Source organism: Salvia hispanica, chromosome 3, assembly GCF_023119035.1.
Source record: "Salvia hispanica cultivar TCC Black 2014 chromosome 3, UniMelb_Shisp_WGS_1.0, whole genome shotgun sequence".
NCBI lineage: Eukaryota > Viridiplantae > Streptophyta > Magnoliopsida > Lamiales > Lamiaceae > Salvia > Salvia hispanica.
In genome coordinates this window covers 12,820,826-12,832,978 of record NC_062967.1, presented here as the reverse complement: position 1 = coordinate 12,832,978, position 12,153 = coordinate 12,820,826, and the positions used below count along the sequence as shown (strand labels likewise).

General features: G+C 36.9%; 1 protein-coding gene across 1 annotated transcript; it reads right to left on the bottom strand.

Annotated features, from left to right (window-relative positions):
• Nucleotides 1-2,985: 2,985 nt before the first annotated feature.
• Nucleotides 2,986-4,115, bottom strand: LOC125209308 (LRR receptor-like serine/threonine-protein kinase GSO1). The gene is made up of 2 exons (XM_048108908.1): nt 4,100-4,115; nt 2,986-3,842 (listed from the first exon to the last, which is right to left on the bottom strand). Exons 1-2 carry the CDS (start codon nt 4,113-4,115, stop codon nt 2,986-2,988), a joined length of 873 nt encoding a protein of 290 aa, XP_047964865.1.
• Nucleotides 4,116-12,153: the final 8,038 nt, after the last annotated feature.

Here is a 12,153-nt window from a genome sequence, read left to right as displayed (position 1 = left end):
TAGGAGATAGTATTACCATTTGTAAATTAGGGTAAGCCTCTATATTAAGAGGCTTACTCCAAACGATGAAATACGAAAAAGAAAACAATTCTCCTACAATGTCTTCTTCCTCTTCTCTCTTGGATATCAATTTCAATATCTTCCCTGTGAGTGAGTTGCGTGTGAGGTATAGAAATTCGAGGTTGCTCAATTTAGCGAGTTGGGATGGGATCGGGCCGGAAAGGCTGTTTGTAGATAGGTCTAGGTATGATAGGCTCTCGAGTGTTGATAGGGTTGGTGGGATTTTTCCGGTGAAGCTGTTGTTGGAGAGGTATATGTTGATGAGACTCGTCATGTTGCCGATGCTCGAGGGGATGTTGCCGCTAAGATTGTTGTTCTCGAGGATCAAGAAATCAACTCGTTGTAGCTTGCCGATGGAGTTATCGATCGGGCCGAAAAGGTCGTTGTCGGATAGCGAGATGTATTCGAGGGATTTCATGTTTCCTATGGACGGCGGGATGCTTCCGCTGAGGCTATTGTTTGTGAGATCCAATGACGCGAGATTGGATGGACTCAGGCATGCTTCCGCTCAAATTATTGTGACTAAAATCGATGAGTATTACCGATGTCAGTTTATTGAAAAGATTATAGGGGATGGGTCCCATGAGATGGTTATGGTGAAGAGAGAGGGTTTGTAGTAGACTCATGCCCCCAATGGAGCTTGGGATTGATCCTTCGAGACTATTTGATCCGAGGTACATTTCGCGCAAGTTAATAAGCTTGCCTAATTCAGACGGGATGGGGCCCGTTAAGTTCTTCAACACGGCCAGATTGAGGAATTGGAGGGAAGACAGATTCCCAAGAAACGGGGACAATGTTCCAGATATTGAGGTGTATACACTCCCATTTTTTTCATCGGGATAGACCCCTGGACGATACAAACTGATGACTCGGCCCGTTGAAAAGTCGCACTTGATTCCATCCCATGATGTACAACAATCTTTGCTAGGAATCCAAGAGCCAAGCAATTCCGAGGGATCAGAATTGATTCTTCTCTTGAAATCGAGGAATGCCTCTCTATCGGTATGGTGGCAAGCTCGGGATTGTCGAATCCCCAAGCCGAATAAAATAGAGTGGAAGATGAGGAGGACAATCATGTATTTGGTTGGATAATTCGTCATTGAGAATTTGAAATTAAGTGATTTGAAAAACTAAGTATCCTTGACTATATATTAAGGAAAAGAATTAGTTATTACTACTAATTATCTAGCCTTAGTTAGAAGATATACAATAATGTTAATTAGTGGAGAAATTTCGGTTATATTCTTATATTTTTATAGTATACACGATAGTTTCTAAAATTTGATGTTTTATTAATTTTTTTAAAAAAATTCTTCTTTTTCTTATTTTTTTTGATTCAATTAAACTTATTTTATTTACACAGTAATATATAAATTGAATCATAATTTATATAATAACTTGTGGTAAATCAAATAATGCTCTATAATAAGAGGAAAAGATTCAAAATAATTATTCCCTTAAAATTTATCACATTTTGACCTAACACGAGTTTTAAGAAATGTAATGGAAAGTAAGTTGAAAAAGTTAGTTGAATATCCTACTTTTATATATAGTTTTATAATAAAATATGAATGTAAATGAGGTAGTGGAATATGTGTTCCACTACCAAGACTGACAAAAATTGAAATATGTCAAATTTTGTGGAGCAAACAGAATTGAAAAATGGTGACAAACTTTCTGAGACAGAGGGAGTATTAATTTTCTTTTGCCTTGGTTAGAAGATATATTGCCGGTTAATATTTAATACTGTGAAGTAACAATATAGTACTATAGTTAAGACACAAGATTGAAAATTTAAATTTTCTTAATTAGTTAAATGAAATTCCTATTGACTATTGAGAATTATATTTAATTTATCAAAGTTCCAATAGATTGATTAAGCTTTATTCTAAAAAAATTAGATATTAATTGAAAAGAAAAACTAAATATTTGATTAATTTGAGATAAAAAATATATACTATAAAAATAAATAATATCGAAGAAAACAAGATAAAAATGATTTTTTTATTAATAGAGTTGATTGATAATTGATTCTAAATTAATTGAATGTTAATTGATTCATAATTAAAGGAATTGATGAGTTATGTAATCAATTCAAATATACTCCATCAATTGAATGTTAATTGATTCATAATTGAAGGAATTGACGTTTTTTTTATAATCAAAGGAATTGATGAGTTATATAATCAATTCAAATATACTCCATTAATTAAATGTTAATTGATTCATAATTAAAGGAATTGACTTTTTTTTTTATAATTAAAGGAATGGATGAGTTATGTAATCAATTCAAATGTAAATACTACATAATTTTCAACATTACTAAAAAAAATGCTTATCCCAATCATTACCACAATTCCAACATCTTCAATCGCCTTTTCTGTTCCACAATTTTAACTCATAACAGTTCTAGAAAATGCTTATCCAAATATATTCCGCAAAAGTTAACCTAATCATTTGTACCTCACAATCGAGCAACTTCAATCAACATATATAATAATATAACAATGCAACTTCTACGTTAAATCACCAAATAGCAGAGCTCACACCATAATGTCTTAAAATTGAACTCGAATACCATAATCATCATCAATTAAAAAAATCTCGATCAAATTTAAAAGTTCTCGTAATTATAGATGTAAAATAGGCATTTCATGCGCATCTAACTTCATTTGAAAAGACTCGAAGCAAAAGTAACATCAGGGAAAAATAACTACATAAGCATTAAGATATGTGAGATTGATATTTTTTTTTCTAGGAATTATATTTTTTTCTTGTCAATTTTACTTTTTTTTTGTTAATGATTTTTTTAAAAATTTATAAAGGATTAAGATATGTGAGATTGATAAATAAAATAGTAATGTCATTATTGGAGAAATAAGATGAAAATCAATTATATTATTCTCTTTACAAAACAACACGTAATTAGTTGTTACACGGAGCAAGTGGAGCTCCACATAAACCAGGATTCCCAGCAAAATCCGAAGCCGGAAAACCGAATTTATGCGGCGGAATCTTCCCACTCAACCGATTCCACGAAACATTAAACTGGCCGAGACTCTCAAGATTCAAGATTCCCTCCGAAATCTTCCCTGTGAGGGAGTTTCTAGAAAGGTCTATATATTGGAGGCCGCGCAAGTTGGCGAGTTGGGGTGGGATTTTGCCAGTGAGGTTGTTGTTGTTGAAGATTATATTGACGAGACCCATCATGTTGCGGATACTTGTGGGGATGTTTCCGCTGAGATTGTTGTTTTTGAGATTCAGGGTGTTGGCTCGTCGTAGATTGCCTATGGAGTTTGGGATCGAGCCAGAAAGTTTGTTGTTGAATAGATAGATGTATTGGACGGATTTCATGTTCCCAATGGACGGTGGGATGCTTCCGCTCAAATTGTTGTTGTCGAAAAAGAGGTATTTTAATGATGTCATTTTCTTGAAAAGATTACGAGGGATGGGGCCCACTAGACGGTTTTGGCTAAGACTGAGCATTTGTAGTAGACTTAAGTCCTCAAAGGAGCTCGGGATTGATCCTTCGAGACTGTTTGATTCTAGGTACATTTCGCGCAAGTTAGTGAGCTTGCCTAGTTCAAACGGGATGGTGCCCGTTAAGTTCTGCAGCTCGGCCAGATTGAGAAGTTGAAGGGAAGAGAGGTTCCCAAGAAACGGGGACAGTGTTCCGGACATTGGGGTGTCTACGCGCACATCGCCGTCGTCGTCGAAAACGCCGAAACGTTCCAACTTGATCACTCGGCCTGTTGAAGGGTTGCACTCAATTCCATCCCATGCTGTGCAACAATCTTTGCTAGGTGTTGGAAAGAGCGATCATAAATGGCCGCCCACATTCATTACAATGGAGTCCCTAGAGCATACTTAATAGTGTAGAGTTCCTAGTTGTGGTGTAGTTCAAATATTCATTAATTGGTGTACTCAACGAGGCATAAATCTCCCTATAAATACTAGGGAGATGAGTATCTCAAATACACAACACTATTTCGCTCTACTTTTTCTCTACTTCCAATATGCCTTCTCAATCTTGTTATACCTCTCTCGATTACCATCTTTAAGATGGTATCAGAGCAGGAAATCAACAAAAAACCTCAAATGGAGGAAAGCCAAATACACACTCCCGAGCTATTGATTGAGACAATCTCAAATCTAATTGATTTGTACAAAGCCAACACAAAACAATACCAAAATCCATACCAGCTGAAGAACTTCGGCGTAGAGACCAATCCTCCTCCGCCACAGCCACTCTTTGCAACTCATTCACACCCAAATGGTGAAGAAAGTAAGGAATCCATTGATAACAGCAACTCAGCTCCCAGCAAAGAAAGCGGCAGCAATGCTGAATCTGGAGACGCAGCTGACCATGAAGCTGCAGAAACTCCCGAGACTGCACCAACAGACTCTCGTTTCCCTTCTGATCGATTCCGCAGAGTATACAGTCAGCAGCCGCCGGACCCGATGGTAGAGCTCTCGGAGGATGAACAGATGGCTGCTGTAGTAGGCGACCAATCTGCAGCGGCACCCGCCATAGACAACAGCGGCGGAAGCAGTAGACGGCAGCAACACCCGTCGCAGGCTGAAGCAGCGTCGGTGGTGAAGGTTGTGCAGCGAGGAAGAAGAAAGAAGCGGAGGAAGGCCGGCGGCCCAAGAAGAAACCAATCTCCAACTCCGTTAGAACCGGCTGCCTCCAATTTCCCGTCGGAAATCACAACGTTGAAGAAGTTTTGGTGGAAGATGCTACGGTTGAGTGGGAAAGATGGGGGTGTTTTAACCCTCATCAAAAATTGCCAAATGCCCCCCCAAGTCTAAGTCCCTCTGAAAAAATACCCCACTCACCTCTCATTCTGCAAAATGGTCCCCAAACTCCTGGACACTCTCAAAATATACCCCATAACACCCTAGCTATCCAAAATATCAAAAAACACCCCAGCTCTCCAAAAATTATCAAAAAAGCTCTACAATGATATAAAATTCCGGAAAAAGGCCTCCATCTTTCGAAAATTCGAAAATTACATCCCATATTTTTTAATTTAAGCCATCCATTCCGTGTATAAATTCTTTCCAGCCTCTTGCATACTCATCATCCTCCCACATAGGTCCTAAAGACCACCACTTGATTTTTTTACTGTGGGGCAACCGATACCATGTCCTTCGACAGAAGGGATCACCTGATACATATCATAATACATTTTATAATACACCATTAATTAGTTGACAAGTGGATCCTATTTTATAGTTAAAAAGGTTATTTCTAAAATTTATTTCCTTCACTTTCTTACTACCATATACAATCAAGATAAATTTGTTAACTCTTGTTAAAAAAAATATCATAGGTCAAATTTTACTTTTTTAAAAGATTATATAAAAAGTATAACTTTTTTACGTATTCAAAAAAATATATAAATGTAAAAAATTTCCCATTTCATTTCTTTTTTTATTTTATTATGATGATTTACTTTTTAATAACACTCAAAGAACGTCGCCCTTATATAAAATTATAATAACCTAAAGCTTGACCAAATTTTATGTTTTATATAGCTATTATCTCAATATAAAATGATATAAATTTATTATATATATTCTATAAAAATAATTTTAAATTATTAAGTTAAAAGAGTTGACATAATTAGTAGAATATTTTTTTAAAATTCTAATAGAATCAACTAATTACGTCAAACTTTTTTTTAATTAATTAAAATTTTGCAATTATTTTATAGAGTACTGTTTTATCTATTTCGATAATAGCTATATAAAATATGAAATTTGGTCAAATTCAAGTTAATTACTTACTATACATTTTTATATGATCGAGATCTTTTACAGATATAAAAAATCAAACAATCTTAATAAAATTAGAAAAGAAATTTTTAAATTTTTTGGAATACATAAAAATTTAATCTTTTTATATAAATATTTTGGAGTAAATAAAATTTGACTTATTAAATATTTTTAACAACAGTTGCGTAACTTGGTTGATTAATAAAATAAAAAAAAGAAATAAAATAGGAAATTTTTGACATTTATATATTTTTTAGAATACGTAAACACTTTTTATATAATCTTTTTAAAAAAGTCAAATTTGACCTATGATATTTTTTTAACAAGAGTTAACAAAATTATCTTGATTGAATATGGTAGTAAGAAAGTGAAGGAAATAAATTTTAAAAATAACCTTTTTAACCATAAAATAGGATCCACTTGTCAACTTATTAATGGTGTATTATAAAATGTATTATACTATGTTTGAGGTGATCCCTTCCGGTCCTTCGATGCATCGGATTTCCTTGATATCTCCCAGTCCACAAAAACTTTTGTTCAAACTGCCAGTGGGGAGTTGGCACAAGTGAAAGGGGCGGGCACAATCACTATTTCACCAACTCTTCACCTCTCGAATTGCCTTTATGTTCCGTCATTGTCACACAAACTTTTGTCTGTTAGTCATGTAACAAGAGATCTCAACTGCAAATTGCTAATGCAACCTCGTTTTTGTATGTTGCAGGATATCATGACGGGGACGATAGTTGGGCGTGGCACTGAGCGACATGGACTGTACTACGTGGATGAGATAGCCCAACAGAGTACTGCGATGCTGACTCACGGATTGACTGACAGACAGATTTGGCTCTTGCATCGCCGGTTAGGACACCTATCTATAGGATATCTTCGCTTACTCTTTCCTGAGTTAGTTTCTTCTACGCATGTTTTGAATTGTGAAACTTGTGTTTTGGCAAAGAGTTACAGACATTCCTTCAAATTAAACAATACAAGAGAAAAAACACCTTTCGCTTTGATTCACTCTGATGTGTGGGGTCCTGCTCCAGTTACTGGAGGACAAGGTTTTAGATATTTTTTTGTTATTTATTGACGATTTTTCACGTATGACTTGGATTTATTGTTTGAAGACTAAATCAGAAGTTTTTGAAAAATTTACTGAGTTCTATCGTCTTGTCCAAACCCAGTATAACTCAAAAATTCAAATCCTTAGACCTGATAACGGGAGGGAATACGTGAACTCTAGGATGACATCTTTCTTTACTGAAAAGGGCCTTGTCCACCAAACTTCGCGTGCTTATACGCCCGAACAGAATGGTGTAGCCGAGCGGAAAAACCGATACATCCTTGAGATCACCCGTGCGCTCCTTATAGAGTCTAACATCCCTAAATCCTTTAGGCCGGAAGCCATCGCAACAGCTGTTTACCTCATCAATCGTCTTCCCACAGGAATTCTAAACTTCAAAACCCCCTTAGAAGTCTTCTCTTCCCAAGACTCGATCCCATCATCTGTCATCCTCGAACCCAAAATATTTGGGTGCACCGTTTTTGCTCACATACCCAAACATGACCGTGATAAATTCTCACCATATGCAGTCAAATGTGTCTTTTTGGGTTATGGGAAAAATAAAAAAGGGTATAGATACTACGATCCGTCGACAGATCGCATGTATGTTACTATGAACTGTGACTTTGTTGAGAATGAATACTTCTATAGCCAATCTAGCGGTCAGGGGGAGAGTGAGACAGGAAACCCAAACAGTGACGCACTAAATTGGCTACATTTGTGAGGAGAAGCCATTCAGGGAGTGGATATTCAAAGGGAAAACAACCAACCTAGCCTACCAGAGCCAAATCCTCTCACAGAGCCAAATCCTGTCACAGAAGTCGGTCCAACAACGGAAGGGAGTAATACCACCAGAAAGCCGAATCCCCATGAACAGAACATGTCGCCTCAGAACACTGTCGAGCTATCTGACCAGTCTTTGATTCCTGAGGTAACAACTTCTGATCCCAATATTGGTATCCTACCTGAAACTGCTACTGCTAACAGTGACAGGGAAAATATAAGTGATACAGAAGAGCTACCTACAGAAGAAGAGACATGACATGATACAGAAGAGCCATCTACAGAACAAGAGAAAGGGCATGGCAGATTACCTCACAGGAGTACGAGGGGCATTCCTCCTCGACGATATTTGCCAGACTGGAAAGGACGGAAATCTAGATACTCTATTGCAAATCTTACCCAAGGACACCTTACCGAAATGGCTAGGGCATTCGAAGCGGCACTTTATGAAGAAGAAGAGATTCCGCAGTCGTTCGAGGAGGCAATGAAACACAAGCACTGGAGGGATGCCATGAAGAAGGAGATTGATGCCCTGATAAAAAATGAAATGTGGGAGAAGTGTACTCTACCTTCGGGAAAGAAACCAATAGGATGTCGTTGGATCTTCACCATAAAAAGACGAGCAGATGGTTCAATCGAGAGATACAAAGCAAGATTGGTTGTTAAGGGATATACTCAGGTGTATGGAGTAGACTACGAATAAACTTTATCCCCTGTGGCCAAACTAAATACAGTAAGAGCTCTTCTTTCTGTAGCTGCCTGTAAGGAATGGCCACTTTACCAGTTTGATGTTACAAACGCCTTTCAAAATGGTGAACTTGAGAAGAACAAGGAAGTCTACATAGAAGTCCCACCAGGTTTTCACGGAGAATTTGGGAAATGACAGGTGTGCAGATTGAGAAAGACCCTTTATGGGTTAAAGCAATCACCCAGAGTATGGTTTGGAAGATTCTGTCAGGCAATGTTCAAACATGGCTTCAAACAGAGCCATTCAGATCATACACTTTTTCTGAAAAAAAGGGATGGAAAAATGACATGTTTGATTATCTATGTTGATGACATGATCATAACAGGAGATGATGTTGAAGAAATCCAGAATCTGAAGGAGAATCTTTTCAAGGAATTTGAAATGAAGGACTTAGGAGCTTTGAAGTACTTCCTAGGGATTGAAGTTTTGAGATCCAAGCACGGAATCTTTTTAAGGCAGAAGAAGTATATACTTGACAAGCTCGCCGAGACAGGCATGCTTGACTGCAAGCCTGCAGAAACTCCAATGATACCCAACCATAGATTGAAGATTGTGGATGGAGCTAAACCTACAGACCGTGAAAGATACCAACGGTTAGTAGGTCTTTCTCATACTAGGCCAGGCATCACATATGCAGTCGGAGTTGTTAGCCAATTCATGCATTAGCCTCAAGAAGACCACATGGATACTGTCATGAGAATTGTAAGATATTTAAAAGGAACATCCAGTTATGAGGTATTCTTAGAGAAAAAAGAAGATTTAGAAATTGATGGGTACACCGATGCCGATTGGGCAAGTAATCCAGTTGATAGAAAATCAACTGGAGGATATTTTACCTTTGTTGGGGGTAATTTAGTTACTTGGAGAAGCAAGAAGCAGAAAGTTGTTGTCTTATCAAGTGCAGAGGCTGAATTTAGAGGGATCATAAGTGGTCTAATGGAGATACTTTGGCTTAGAAGATTGTTAACAGAAATTGGCTTTCCACCGACAAGGAGAAGTCAACTTTTTTGTGACAACAAAGCAGCAATCAACATTTCAGAGAATCCTGTACAGCATGTCAGAAAAAAACATGTTGAAGTTGATCGTCACTTCATCAAAGAAAAACTCGAAGGCGGCATCATCGAATTTCCATTTGTTCGATCTGAGGAACAACTTGCAGACTGACAAAGGCGTTGAGTCCTAAAGTTTTCAAAGATTTTCTGGGCATGTTGAGCATCGGAGATACCGTTACTCAACTTGAGGGAGAGTGTTGGAAAGAGCGGATCATAAATGGCCGCCCAACATTCATTACAGTGGAGTCTCTAGAGCATACTTAATAGTGTAGAGTTCCTAGTTGTGGTGTAGTTCCAATATTCATTAATTGGTGCACTCAACGAGGCATAAATCTCCCTATAAATACTAGGGAGATGAGTATCTCAAATACACAAGAAATACACAACACTATTTCGCTCTACTTCCAATATGTCTTCTCAGTCTTGTTATACCTCTCTCGATTACCATTTTTAAAGACTAGGAATCCAACTGCTAAGAACACCCCAGGTATCTGAATTAATTCTTTTCTTGAAATCGAGGAGTGCCTCTCTATCCGTAGGGTGGCAAGCTTGGGATTGTCGAATCTCGAACCCGGAGAAAATGGAGGTGAAGATGAGGAGGACAATGAGGTATTTGGTTGAACAATTCGACATTGAGAATTTTGAAAAGAACTGTTTCGACAGATAACTATAGTTTGGCCTTTTGGGATCTATCTAAATGCAATTATCGTTAACTATATATTAAGGAAAAATTTAATTATTACTACTAATTATCTTGCGTTAGTTGGAAGATACATACAGGTGTTGATGGGGTTTTGGTGCCCCTTGCACAGCGGAAGACTTGTACAAAACAAATAAATCAGACGTGGATCTATTTGACCGATTATGTGATTAATCAATTCACATGTTAAACAGATAATTGCATGCTAGAACGCAAATAATTCATACTTAGAAAATATAAATCCTAAACATGACTTCTACGGTTTAGAGTTACCGATTTGATTCTCCAAATAATCGTCGATTGCTCGCGCCTTCTCCACGTGATGATCTTCAATACTAGACCACGGATCTTCTCTCTAGTTCCCGAACTGTATCTCGATATCAGGGTGGGCTGATCTTATCAAAATACTAGGACTCGAATAAAGAAGACAGAAGAAATCCTTTTGGGAAAAGGAGTGGAATTCGAAAATTCTCCTCAGCTGGAGATTTTCGAAAATTTCAAAAATTACAAGAAATAAAATTGTGATAATTCTGTCTCCTTTATTCTCCTATTTATATTAAGTTCCTTTTGGGCCCAGACAGGGATCTATGGAAGGTTTTGGATATGGGCTCATCCAATTTACTTTTTACTAATTAAATTGAACCCACAATTTAATATAAGTTATAATTGGAATATTACGAGCAGCCACTACAGAAGTAATATTGAACTCTCCCCATCCAAATCCGAAATTACAAGTAATCCGGGTTTCCACTTTTATTATTTATTTCCCGCGCTTAAGATATAAATGTCCATTAATTAATTAATGTCTGCTATGGACTTAATTAATTAATGTCTTATTAATTCCAAGAGTGGACTTAGCAAGAAACATTTATTTATTATTCATAGAGTAATAAAACTCCAACTGGCCAGTTTTCCGAATAATAAAACCTTGTTCGAGCTCCTCTTGAGGACATTATCAAACGAGACTCACCTCGCGCACGTTTCAACATAATAGCAATCCTAGCACCGCTAGATATTAATCACCACTACCCAATATATCAGGATTATTGGGTTGCGAAAAACCCGCACCATTTGATAAGTCAAAGTAGTGCATAATCAATACCGTATGCTCAATGCTAACATATGTAGATTAAGAAATAGTATTTTATCAAGACCTAGTCTTTCAGTAGATAGCATAAAGACACGTCTTGCTGTTAGATCCGTTCAGTGCTATACCACACCAATGTCATCTTATTTCAGTAAGGCTTAGAAATATGCGGACTGACATTGCAACCTTTCACGATAGGTAGCCAAAGTCTATCTAGGTTGTGAAATTCTTCTTTTTCTTTTGCAAAGCATTGCATAGATCTGACCGTGTTACCTTAAAGTGGACGACGCCCACAACCGGTCTACTAAGCAAAAGACTTAGACTTTGTTTGCTTCTTATACATTTAAATGTTTATAAAACATCTTATAAATGCACAAGCAAACACAATGTAATAATAATAGTGATTCTATTCGTGCGGAACTGCTCGAATAATACTGAATCGGGTTAAAAGTGGATTGTAGAGTTTTACGTATACAAGCAAGATTCTATTCGAGCGAAACTTGCTCGAAACATGCTTTTCAGTATACCAAACCTAACAATCTCCCACTTATACTCAAAACATGCTTTCGAGTATACCCACTGCCAAAAACTCTCCCACTTATACACAAAGCAGGTATTGATACTAGATATATCGAACTACCATTCATTTCACAAGGTGAAAGAAAAATCTGCTTGGTTGTTCTCTGATTATATCTTTTTCACCATAATGTCTTTGCTGCGTACTTGATCTTTAATTAATTTCATCCCCATATGTGATTGCTTAGCTTAATAAACTCGTGTGTCCCTTGAGTTAGCCTTCACTAGAGTAATAAAAAAATAATACTCATAGGCATACTCAAACTTACGATTAAAGCTATTAGGAAGATATTCCTAAGGTAAACA